At 37.0% G+C, this 13,952-nt stretch overlaps 1 protein-coding gene across 4 annotated transcripts in view; it reads left to right on the forward strand.

Moving 5' to 3' along the window:
• The window catches only part of LOC149793041 (uncharacterized), a 34,624-nt gene that overhangs the window by 2,950 nt on the left and 17,722 nt on the right, over window positions 1–13,952 (forward strand). For 2 of the 4 annotated variants that reach the window (XM_089966932.1, XM_089966933.1), the window contains one exon: window positions 13,226–13,532. In XM_089966932.1, the coding sequence (XP_089823058.1) occupies window positions 13,316–13,532 (217 nt within the window). In that variant the 5' untranslated portion in view covers window positions 13,226–13,315. Of the gene's footprint in view, window positions 1–11,550; window positions 11,641–12,641; window positions 12,760–13,225; window positions 13,533–13,952 lie in introns of those variants that run through there. The other 2 variants (XM_089966931.1, XM_089966934.1) reach the window with 2 other exon arrangements.

Genomic DNA, 13,952 nt, shown 5'->3' on the forward strand with positions numbered 1-13,952 from the left:
ATCCCAATCCATGTTAAACTGAAACACTGTTTGCAAAGCAAATGTGATGGTTGTATCATTGAATAACTCAATAAAGTTGTTATGTACTGTCACGGTTTCCGATTCCCCCCAGTCTGCGAAGCTGACACCCGAAGTGCATATAACAATTCAAGATTCAATAAATCCAAAACTTTATCAAAAGTAAAGAATCAAATTAATAACCATATTCATACCGCTCCGATGGCCTAAGTGGTTAGAGCGTCCACCTTGATGCGGGAGGTCTCGGGTTCGAACCCAGGCCGAGTTATACCCATGACTAATAAAATGATTTTAGCAGCTGTCTCGCTTGACACTCAGCGTTAAGAGGTTAGTAATAGGACTGGTCGGCTTGATCTCAGGATAAAGTGATTGGGTGGGACATTATGCTGCATGCTTGCTATATGATGCCCCAGTGCTAGACATAACCACAAACTGCCGTACTGCAGACATCGTAGCGATATGACTGAAAAATTGGTAAAGCTAAGTTAAAATCCAAATAAATCTCTCTCTCTCTCTCTCTCTCTCTCTCTCTCACACACACACACACACACACACACACACACACACATATATACACACACATTTAAAATGAAAAATATTCCGCGTAGCATCAGTTTATTACAACTTGCCCTGGTGAAACCCCACAATAATCGCTTGAGATAGTTTCGTTCTTAGTAAACCTCTTTATGTCACGCATTTTTATCAGTGTATCGCCCAGGGGTGTAAAATTGAGGGTACAAAAAACCCTTTGGTGTCAAAACTGGGGGTCAAATAAAACGTGTGGGGGTCAAAAATGTACTGACACATTTTCATACGACTCATACTTTTTCAGCTTGAAATAGGATATTGCAACTTGCACTACTCTCTTTCTCTCTCTAAACATACAAATACACCAACATGCACAATTAACAAACAAATGCATTGTCCATTCAAAGAATAATTTTATTAGTTCATTTTTCTTTTAAAGTCGTACTTTTAACAGTCTCCTCAACAATATTATAGCCCAACACATTACATATAAGCCAATACAAAAAGCAAAAAAAATCTTTTTAACCAAATGGGAGTTAATTTACTGCCTTTAATCAAATGTATACTATCATAGGTTTCATCGTACTTCGTCCTAGAACACATTTATCCAAATATCAAGGAGGATACTGATTCATCTTCTTTCTAATAAGTTACACTTGAACTTTAAGATCTTTTTTTATTGCAGTAAAAGTTAAAAACCAACAAAATCTGCAATGACCCACTGACTTTGTAATCCAAATAACGCATTTGTCTCTGCAAGTTTACTGATTTCTATGTTGTGAAATAATGTCTTAGGTTATAATGTGTTCTCCAGATATCTTATGGCGAACGAGGGCTTATTTTTAAAAATTCTAAAATCCTGTCACGAAAGGATTATTCACTTTTGCAGTCGTTGCAATCACGCCATCAGAATTCACACCGGTAATCATAATGAATATTCCAGTCAAGGGAATAATTTTCTCCATTTTTCATTAAAGTTAGATCCACGGTTACTCTTTTGTGTTCTGCTTCTTTCACTTTCTTCGCTAATGCTTTTTAGTGCATGACGTTTTAATCTGGCGATCACTTTCTAGTGCAACGAGCCTGGATGTTAAATATCTAGAACAGCTTGCTGAGCTCGATGAAAATCGCGAGAAGCTCGCGAGATTAGGGGAAGCTACTCCGTCACAATATTGCATATGCTAGTCTGGTTCTTTGTTTGTTATATTCCCTGCATTGCACTTTGCTATACGAATAGAGGAGAGCAAGGCAGGGAGCAAATAAAGCTAGGAACCAGTCAATGCCTATACGCGAAGTATATGGACATAGGACACAATTAATTTTACTATATGTTATCTACATTGGTTTCTCAGTACTGACCTTTCCACTGTGTGACAATCAATACAAATCATATGCTAATCTAAACTACCTTCAAAGATGACTTCACGGTGAAGTTCTCGTCAAAGGTTGACCTGCTCTTTTTTTAGATGCTGAACTGTCAACACATCACCATGTAAACAGGACACAGATTTCACTTCCGGAGCATCACCAAGGCCTTATTACTCACTGTGCACTGTCGCCGAAATACACACATACAACAACACCCTGAGCTCATATTATGAAGAATAAACAGTTACCTTTAAATCCCTACCAAAAATGCATAAATAAAACTCTTCTATCACCACCAAAATGAGAGAGGAAAAAATGTTCTAAAAATAGACTAGAACTACATTCGTGGGTACTGAACTGGAAGTATTAATTGTGAACTGATTCCTGACAGGGTTAGACAATTTCACCTCCATGGATAAAACTTCCATCCATGATCAAATCAATGTCTCTTAAATGCTGCTGCAAAGTTTTAAGGACTTTCATCCATGAATAGGACAGATACAGGCTTTTAGCTGACACCACTGTAACACAGACACAACTCAATTCCAAATGGCCGAATTTCAAAAATGCACAAAACTTAAAGTTTAATTGTGATTTTGCTAATCAAGATAAACACTTCAAATAAACTGTAATTAGTTTTTAGTTCTAACACCAATCTGGAAATTACTAGAAATTAAACTAGACTGTTTAACTTTCTTAGAAAATTCAATTTTAAAAAATCATACATATTTTGATATGAAAATTTAAATTTAACTTAAATTTTAATGAAATTTTAAAACCTGAAGTTGACAAATTTTGTTCTATGGCAAAGTCTCTCCAATCCTTTGTCATAAACATCAATGGTTTTCCTTATCAGGTGTGAAGCAATTAAACCAAAGCTTGTCAATGAAAGGTAACACCTGAAATCTGGTAGCATCTAAATACGCAAGCTAGGTCTAACCAAGTACATGACATCATTTTCACCCATGAAGGGGAGGAGTCTTCAGATGTCAGGCTTCCAGTAGTATTGAAGAGTTGGTGAAGTTCTCTGAAACCAAGCTAGCATGCCTTCTCCTAACTATATAAGTGAGAGAGAGAGGATGATTCTTGTATTTTACATGCAGTTATCGTAACTGAAACCATGAAAGGGTACAAGAAGAGGAAGACAACTTTTTTTAAACCTGGATATATTCCACATAACAAAGGAGTCACATATCTGACTGATAATACTCTACCAAGTTCCAGTGCTGCATCTGTTCCAGTGACAAGAAGAATGGATGCAGACAAGTTCTCTGTCACAGCAGTGACAAAGCCGACAAATGGGGGTCTCAAGTCAGTTCAGGCACCAGACTGTAATGGCACACCTGGGACTGCAAACATTCTACAACCATCATCCAAAGCAAAACTGGACCTGAAAGAGACAAATTTGAATGAGCATGATGGGACACGTATGATCTGTATGAAAAAAAATGTTGAAATGTGGAATGATATCATTCATCGCCATGGCAATCAAGTCAACATATGTGGTAGACCAGAGTTCCAAATTGCTAATGAAATAAAATGGGGACTTGCTTGGAAGCATACTATGATGTGTAAAAACTGCAGCTTTAAGTCACCAGAGTATAAGTTGTATGATGAGATAAAAACAAATAAACCTGGGCCAAATCCTGCTGCTGTAAATATGATGTTTCAAGCTGGATTACAAGATACACCAATGGGCAACACCAGGGCTAGATACTTGCTTGCAGCCACTGACATTCCGCCACCTAGCAGAACATCTATGCAAAGGGCCTCCAACCTTGTAGGCAAAGCAACTGTGGAGATGAATGAAATGGACATGACAGAGAAGCTGAAACTAGTCAGACAAGTTAATGTTATGCGTGGTGTTCAGCATCCTGAGCAAATAAATGTTGCTTTTGATGCGAGATACAATGCCATTAGCTTTGGACATGAAAAGAAACCTGGTCAAAGTTCATCACAAGCTGTTGGAATTGCCTGCGAAACTGTTACAGAGAAGCGATACATTGTGGGAACTACAATAGAAAACAAGCTGTGTTGGACTGGAGCATGGCTGAAGGGAAAAGGTTTTGATGTGAAATGTCCAGGAGGCCATGTTGACTGCACAGCAAATCTGTCACCAGTTGCACCACATTCAGAGTATGAAATGGCAAGAGAAATGGGACAAAAATTTGTTCTGCAAGAGATTCTCATCAGACATGCAACAACAGATGGAGATGCACAGGCTGCTGCTGGCTTCCAAAATGCTTATACCATTCTGCATCCAATGTGGAAAGTAGAAAGACTGTCGGATCCCATCCATTTGGGTCGTTTACAGTTCAAACGGTGTAATTCTGCAATATTTAGTGAAAACATGTTTCCAGGAATAAGAACAAGAGAAGGAAAAAGGCTCAAACAGAAAATTTTCAGCCAAGACATTAAAGCACGTTGCGGTTTAATCTTCAAACAAATGATGGAGGACAATAGTGGTGATGTTAAAAAAATTAAATGTCAACTTCCCCAAGTATTGGATGCCACTCTGCGCTGTTATTCAGGGGACTGCTCCAAATGCCGGCAGTATTCAAAGGTCTGTGGGGGAGGAAGTACTAACAGCTGGTGGATGCGATCAGCATACCTGGGCCCTCATCAAATGACTCATCTCAACATGACAGAAAATGATAAGAACATCCTGCTAGAAGTTCTGAAAATGAAACTCTCCTGTGATGTTGTAGAAAGATTGCGACTGAACACAAACACACAGAAATGTGAGGCAGTGAACAGATCAATCAGTGTTTCATTACCTAAGAATGTGAACTATTCCACAAACTTTGAAGCAAGAGTGCATTCAACAATACACAGACTCAATAACAGCCTGGGATCATCACTGAAAAAAAAAGTAACACACTTGGGAGGTAAACTTTCAACAAGGACTCTGAGATCACTGGAGACAATGGATAAAGACTGCACTTACCATCAGTTGTATCAAAAGCATCCCAAAACAAGGAAACGTATTCTAGCAAGACGAGGAAATATGATACAGGCCCATCTGAGGTACAGGACACAGCAAGGCAATAGGAAGTCTGACTACTGCAAAGGACTGCTAGATACCAAGGGCGATCACTCCTATGCAAAGGTTTAGCAGGAGCCAATGGACACTGCAGACAGAAAAAGTTATCTTAATTCCATGTGCAAAATGAAAGCGCTCAAATACACCATGAATAACACATTGTACAGAAGGGAAAACTGTAGTGGGGAAATCCGTAGGTAACACAACGCATGTTATGTGCAGTTGTGTTACTTACTACCACCTGATGAGACCTATGGAGAGGTCGAAACAGTTTTCTCTGAATATGAAGACACAAATAAAGAAATTAAAAAGCAAAATAAATAAAGATTAAAAAAATCAAAATTAAAATAACATGACATGACAAGACATGACTTACTAGACTAGCTGAATGAATGAATGAATGAATGAATGAATGAATGAATGAATAAAAGGAAGGAAAGAAGGAAGGAAGGAAGGAATGTATTTAAGAAAGCACTGTCATACCAGCATGGTCTACTAAAATAAAGACCACACTCTTTCCTTTCTCCTTGTTACTCAACACATACATACATCCATCCATTCATCCATCCTTCCTTCCTTCCTTCCATGCCAGACATACATTGATATGGATGTGGGTGGGTGTAAAGGATATATCATGATACCTGAATTTATTCCATATTACAATTTCAACTTCAACATGCAGTCAGGATAGTCACCATGGCCAATGCAATGACCATAACCTTTGCAATACTGTCTATTATTATTAATGGAATGACACTCTAGAACCAGATGATCCACATTCACACACAGACTTTTATGGCATAAATGGGATGCATCTAGCTCCTTTGGTATAGTCAGACTTCTCAACTTCACCATCAGTGCCAGTCTGTGAACATGTTTTTTCTTCCACGTGTTTGTTGTGGGATCCTTATATGACAATAGGCCATATAATCCATTGGCTGTTACATTTCCTGTCCATATTTTACAAACACTATTATGTGCTATTACAGAATTCAATGAAATTTTTGCTGACAGGCTTTCAAAAAAATCCTCCATTGCAACTTCAATATGGTGTAGGAATACATTGCTGCTAATAATAATGAGTGTCATCTCCAACAGATACCATTTCTTTGAATTTATAGGGAATTTTTTTTTCTTAATTTTTAAATTTTTTAAAATTAACTTTAAAAAAAAATTAATTAATTTTTTAAAATTTTAATTATATTTTCGGATTGCTACAGTCAATATACACAAGGTGTGAAAATCTCATGTGTCTATCATTAATAATAAAAATATTATAGCAATTTAAAGTTGAATCAATGCTTCCCTGACAGGACATAGGACACAATTAATTTTACTATATGTTATCTACATTGGTTTCTCAGTACTGACCTTTCCACTGTGTGACAATCAATACAAATCATATGCTAATCTAAACTACCTTCAAAGATGACTTCACGGTGAAGTTCTCGTCAAAGGTTGACCTGCTCTTTTTTTAGATGCTGAACTGTCAACACATCACCATGTAAACAGGACACAGATTTCACTTCCGGAGCATCACCAAGGCCTTATTACTCACTGTGCACTGTCGCCGAAATACACACATACAACAACACCCTGAGCTCATATTATGAAGAATAAACAGTTACCTTTAAATCCCTACCAAAAATGCATAAATAAAACTCTTCTATCACCACCAAAATGAGAGAGGAAAAAATGTTCTAAAAATAGACTAGAACTACATTCGTGGGTACTGAACTGGAAGTATTAATTGTGAACTGATTCCATATACGTTGCCATCCATCGTCCAGTGCATTGGGTATTAAATAAATCATGATCATATTATGAAAATCCTTTGCGTCAAAAAAAAAACGCACGGTAACAAAATGTGTGCGTCAATTTTCTCCAGCGTGCGTCCCTGACGCACAAATGTGCGTAAAGGGAAACACTGATAATTTATGTATGTTCTCCTTTCATTTTTAGCCATTTTGGAAAAGTCCATTTAATGAAAATACCCGGCATAGCATCAGATTATTGCAGCCTGCCCTGGAAAACAGCCCTACCCCCCCCCCAAAGAAAAACCAAAAAAAAGAAAAAAACATTCACCTACTTACCATTTTTCATACTGGTGTCAATCTTATGGAGCTAACTCTTGCATAGAGCATGCGCGTAAAATATATTGGTCTATATTAATGAGCTAAATCTTACACAAGCCATGCACGTAAAATGTATTGGCCTATATTATGGAGCTTAACCATACATAGGCCATGCACGTACAATTTATTGGTCTTTGTTATGGAGCTAAATCTTAGACCATGCGCCTAAAATTTATTGGTCTATATTATGAAGCTTAATCTTGCATAGGCCATGCACGTAAAATGTATAGGTATGTATTAATGAGTTAAATCTTACACAAGCCATGCAAGTAAAATGTATTGGTCTATGTTATGGAGCTAAATATTACATAGGCCATGCACTTAAAATTTATTGGCCTATGTTATGGCGCTAAATCTTACACAGGCCATGCACGTAAAATTTATTGGTCTTTGATTATGGAGCTAACTCTTACACAGGCCATGCACGTAAAATTTATTGATCTAACGTATGGAGCTAAATCTTACACAGGCAATGCACGTTAAACTTTATTGGCCTTTGTTGTGGAGCTAAATCTTACACAGGCGAGACACTTAAAATGTATTGGTCAATATTAATGCGTTAAATCTTGCATAGGCCATGCACTTAAAATTTATCAGTCTATTTTAATGAGTTAAATCTTACACATGCCATGCACTTAAAATTTATTTGTCTATATTCATTTTGGTACATTGAGTTACTTCAAGAAACTGTTCTGATGATATTTATTATGTCATTATACATTTTTTAAAACTAATTCTACTTTGAATTTTTTTAAAACCTGATCATACTTTGTTGGCTCTTCGTGTAAACTGTAACTTTTGTCTGAGTGGCAAGTTTTTAATTTTAAACATGAATAATTAAAATGCAAGCCAGCCGACATAATTTTTATTCATGCTGACACAAAACAGCACAATCCTTCTCCTAGTAGTTTGAGGAGTAGCAAGACAGACAGACGGACGAAAGATAACAGACCATTCCATTAGCTCTTCTACTCTATGATCAGTAGATTGCTATTCTGGTCAATGACTAGTGGAGATAATGGAACATGAACATAATGAAGGTTAACGCAACACTTTCAACGTTTTTTTAACAAAAGTTAATCGGATATTTTAAAGTAGAATATGTATAGTGTCGTGGTACCGTGGGTAAATTAATTAACAATTTAATTAATTAATAAATTAGCATGGTATTTGTTTGTGCAAGCCTACAGACGCTGATAAATAAATATGGCCTTCGCAGGGAATACCATCACCGTGGTCTCTGACTATGACCCTTCCCAGAGATACCATCACCAGGGTCTGTGGCTATGGCCCTTCCCAGAGGTACCATCATCAGAGCCTCTGACAATGACCTTTCCCAGAGATACCATTACCAGGGTCTCTGACTATGACCCTTCCCAGAGATACCATTACCAGGGTCTCTGACTATGGCCCTTCCCAGAGATATCATCACCAGGATCTCTGAGTATGGCCCTACCCAGAGGTACCATCACCAGAGTCTCTGACTATGACCCTTCCCAGAGATATCGTTACCAAGGTCTCTGACTATGACCCTTCCCAGAGATACCATTACCAGGGTCTCTGACTATGGCCCTTCCCAGAGATATTATCACCAGGATCTCTGAGTATGGCCCTTCCCAGAGGTACCATCACCAGAGTCTCTGACTATGACCCTTCCCAGAGATACCGTTACCAGGGTCTCTGACTATGGCCCTTCCCAGAGATACCATCACCAGGGTCTCTGACTATGACCCTTCCCAGAGATGCCATCACCAGGGTCTCTGACTATGACCCTTCCCAGAGATACCATCACCAGGGTCTATGGCTATGGCCCTTCCTTGCGAATACCATCACCAGGGTGTCTGACTTTGACCCTTCCCAGATATACCATCTCCAGGATTCATGAATTTGCTTCGTAAACTAAAAGCTTGCAGTGATGCCCCTATTTCTGCGTAAAGTTTAAACAGAAAGCTGTTACACTCTAGCATGCACCCCCCACCCCCGGGAATACATCTGCACCATCACTAGGATCTACATTTCACGTGCTGTCGGCTTGTAAATGTTTATTTTGGTGTTAGCTGCATTCATTAAAAAAAAAAAACAATGTCTGCTTTTCATTATGAGACATATATGAAGACTTTTCATTATGAGACATGTATGAAGTCAGGTTAATCACTTTGAACTACTTATCCTAATTTGTGATTAATTAATGATTCCATTTTTTACTTTAATTTTGCAGATGCTGTATTTATTGTGGTATGAAATAAAATAGATAAACCTCATCTTGAAATCCACATCACGTGGTTCATGCAAATCACTTTTAATAAGATGCACTACTTGAACTGTTCATTTTAGATCACTGAGGTTTGACTATTGATGAAACGTAATGAGAGGAATAAGCTAGAGGAGCACACCGCAGTGTCCAGAATAAGTCACAGTGACCTACTTTGCCAAACTGATTTTATCATCATAAATGGTTTTCCAGCTCTGACAGTAATTATACATACATCTAAGGTATGAAACCGAAAAGAAATAATTTTGTTTTGGACCAGAAGCAAAGAAAACTAAATTCTTTGATATTTCTTGTGTCCTGGACTTTAATATGACTTTAGAATTTTGTTCACATATGGTACATCAATACCATTGGTATGAGGCATAAGCCTGGCTATAGTGACATTTCCATTCCACATATAGTACATCAATACCAAGGGTATGAGGCATAAGCCTGGCTATAGTGACATTTCCATGCCACATATAGTACATCAATACCATTGGTATGAGGCATAAGCCTGGCTATAGTGACATTTCCATTCCACATATAGTACATCAATACCATTGGTATGAGGCATAAGCCTGGCTATAGTGACATTTCCATTCCACATATAATACATCAATACCATGGGTATGAGGCATAAGCCTGGCTATAGTGACATTTCCATTCCACATATAATACATCAATACCATGGGTATGAGGCATAAGCCTGGCTATACTGACATTTCCATTCCATATGGTACATCAATACCATTGGTATGAGGCATAAGCCTGGCTATAGTGACATTTCCATTCCACATATAATACATCAATACCATGGGTATGAGGCATAAGCCTGGCTATAGTGACATTTCCATTCCATATCAGTTTGTAAATGAACAGTATCAAGGCAACTTTGGAACAAAATCTACTATATACATCTCACAAAATTTGTATAGCATGCATTCTTTTTTACTTTGATCTATTTCTGCTCACTTGACTGTAAACAAAATGCATGTCCCTCCGTAAAAAATCAACGTTTATGTTCATTATTTACAGATTGGGGTAGGGTTGGTGGTTGATGGATAAAGCAATAGAAAATTAGTAAAGCATCGTATGTGCTGCAGTAAAGAATAGTTTAAATGTAGCAGTAAAGAATAGCTTAAATGTAGCACTTGGATGTAGCCTAAATGTAGCACTTTCAACAAGTGAAAAAGCTACTGTCATAAGATAATTGCAACAAAACCAATTTTATTTCATCCCGAACGCCAACTTCTTGCATCAGTTGTTCAAAGCAGCATGTCTTTTTAGCACATTCCCTCGGTCAAAAGTTAAAACACAAAATAATGCAAGATTACATCTAAATTTTTCACTTGTCATTTTCTCCAATACATTTATTTCATTTAAATAAGTAAATCGAAATTTTGAAATCGTCCGCACATCGGCCATTTTTTTGAAATTATATATGGTGACCATGGTAATTTTTTTTTAAAGAAAAGGTAAAGATTGACAAATCCTAGTACTTGTATATATAAGTACGACAGGGGACCAGACTAAATATCCTATCTCCAGAACTCACATGCTGCACGTTCGAAATACCTCCCCAACCATTAGCGGGATGCAATAGCATTCAAGCTCTCCAAATTATTGTTCCCGCCGACAGGTTTCTGTAAGAGCAGTTCTTCATTAAATAACAATAGAATTTCGTCCTCTATAATGAGATCTGATTATCTTTATTGATGCCATTAACAATAAACAATGTTCTATTCATATATATCGCTTTTTAATCGGCAAACCCATTAGATTTAGACGCATTCATCATTTGAGTTGATTATATCATTACGGGTTGCCACAGGGCAAATTCTTGCGATTCAAACATTTGTCCGTCTTCTAATCTATGCAAGTAAATTTTCATTTGTAATCTGAAGTTAACTGAAGTAACACCATCCCTGAGAAACAAAAAAGATATTTCACGTTTATAAAAGAACATTCTCACCTTTAATTGCATATGCGAGCTTCATTGTGATGAATTATTGGACAGGGGGTTTTTTTTGTTCCTCTTTCGCTCTCACACAGGTGTTAATCATGTTATCTTCATTTTCCAAATACAGATATTAGCTATTACAAATATATAACAGTTGTATTCATACGTCATTAGCCACTTAAGAATGCGACTTCCTACTTCGATATGTTTCAGTATTTACAGGTCTTCGTTTCTTCCTGATACTGAAATATTACATTTAAATCGTATTATTTTCCGAGTATGCATCCATTCAAATCGTGCCTTGGACTTACATAGAACGATACACTCCTCGCCTGTAACTATGTTTTCTCTCTCTCTCTCTCTTTCTCTCTCTCTCTCTCTCTCTCTCTCTCTTTTGTTATTTATTCGAAATCAGCTTGCATCTTAGAATCCTAATTTGTTGTTGTGAGGATTATGGTTGGCAACATGAATAAATAGGTTCAGATTAGTCAATTAAGCAGAGAAATCATTCCACTTCCAAACTGTTATTAGTTTATGCATGGACTAGATTCAGTTGTATACATATTATCCATAAACTTCCAACTTTCATCGGGCTGGAAAGCGAAAGATATATAGAAAATTAGAATTTGTTAGAAAATATTCCTGGCCTGAAATATTTAGCTCATTTTTAAAGTAAAGAACTAATTCTATTCATAAAATTTAAAAGGGGAACAAAAACATTATCCGAGTTGGAAAGAAAATTTCAAACTTCTCAGCTCCAACCACCCTTATCCCCCTTCCGAGAATTAAATAGAAGGTCCCTTACAAATATTGATACGATTCAGCTCAAGGTATGTTACATACTGAAATCTGTGTCAACTTATATTGTAATCATTTTATAGAGTTGTCGTGTGCACTGCAATTAATTCTTCCATCATCATGTACCACATTTTAATTTTCATGGAATTTCAGATATGCGTTATTCATACTTAGCCAGAACGCATTCTCTAAAAAGAGGTTATATAAAATGTGTATAACTTATTTAAAGTGAAGATCACAGATTGTGTGTACAGATACTACAAGCTGAAACATTCATGATTGATTTCCTTATTTTGTGGTCGGAAGTTTGGGTATTACCAAGTGTCAGTCAATTATACAATTGGGATATTTAAATCAGTCTGACCCAACGCTACAGATATCCGAGAGACGCGAATAAAATTTCCTGTTTTACCGACGTTTGGAATTCTCTGTCCCCACCTACACCATTATTTATAAAGGAAATTCTCAGATATAGCGTTTCATGTTAATGAGACTTATAGTTAACCCTCACGACGATGTTTTGCACATTTAGTAGCTTTACAGTTGTAATTTGTTTGGCGAAAACAGGCCGACGGAGTTTGAACTCAAATCAGTTCTTGTCGGATACAACATTTAATAACCATCCAACAGGAACCGATACGAAGTCAAGTTGACGGTTTGTTTGTCAAAATAAAATGAACGACTGTTGATAAGTGAATCTCGATTTTAATCCGATTGTAATTAAAGTGGATTCAGTTTCTTCGAAAGACGTGCGAAACTCTTCGATAGACTGGACTATTTTTCAGTGTTACCAATAATCAGTTTAGTTCACGTGGAAAGAAAAAAAACTAACTTATAGCAGCAACTTCTCCGTTCTATGGAAATTTGATCTGAAGTTATCTGTCAAAGTACATATGTTTGTCTGGAACATGTATGAAGCACAAGCTAACTGTTTTCTTTTACAAAGGGATGAATTCATAAAAAAAAAACGTTTACTTCATTTATATGCATGAAGTGCGAAGTCAACCGGATAATTACTTGTTTGTGAAAGTAGAAAGAAAGATATCTTCATTCACTCTATTAAAAAAAAAAAAAATCGAAAAGATAAGCTGGTAATACTAAGACATTTTTGTGCTTTTCAGGGGTAGCCAGCTTATGTGGAACTGGATTTTGGAATTTTTCGACAATCAACACACAAACACGCAGTTAGAGTGTAACGAAGCCGTTCCGAAATGGAGTCTAACTTTTCATATTGGGCGCTAAAGAAAGGGCTGAAACAAGGGACCATCGACAAACTGACACAAGAGGACCTCAACGATTTTCAGGCCCTCAAACTCGTAGATATCCCGTCATGCTCCAAACAGCTCGGACTTTCATTAGGTCAAGCCGCCATATTGCAAAATGCTGTTAAGTCGATGCTTGAGGAAGACGACAAGGAAATAAAAAGAGGTGAAATAATTACTTATATGTAAAGTTTGTTTCTACTCAGTCACGATACTACATGGATGTGCAGTTGTATAGGCTTAATTACATAATTCCACAAAATGCATACAACTTTAATTATTGTCATCAACTCTTTCTTTCATTCATTCGTTTATTCATGCTTTCCTTCGTTCGTTCCTTGGCACACTAATGAACAATGTGGAAAATGCCTCTGATTATAATTGGCAAATGATTTTCTCATTAACCATAATATGATTACAAACTTTTACCGTGACTTTGTAACACGCCTTTGCATTGGTTAAAATCGGATCATGTGACACAGAAAGGAACTACTCGTCGGTGATTTTATTAGAATCGTGACATCAGGAAGTTCGAAAATCAGTTACACAGTATGTGTGAACATCCTTCGATTCGCTACAACCGCTC

The sequence above is a fragment of the Sinohyriopsis cumingii genome, chromosome 8, assembly GCF_028554795.1.
Source record: "Sinohyriopsis cumingii isolate HCF-2022 chromosome 8, ASM2855479v2, whole genome shotgun sequence".
In the NCBI taxonomy this organism is placed as follows: Eukaryota; Metazoa; Mollusca; class Bivalvia; order Unionida; family Unionidae; genus Sinohyriopsis; species Sinohyriopsis cumingii.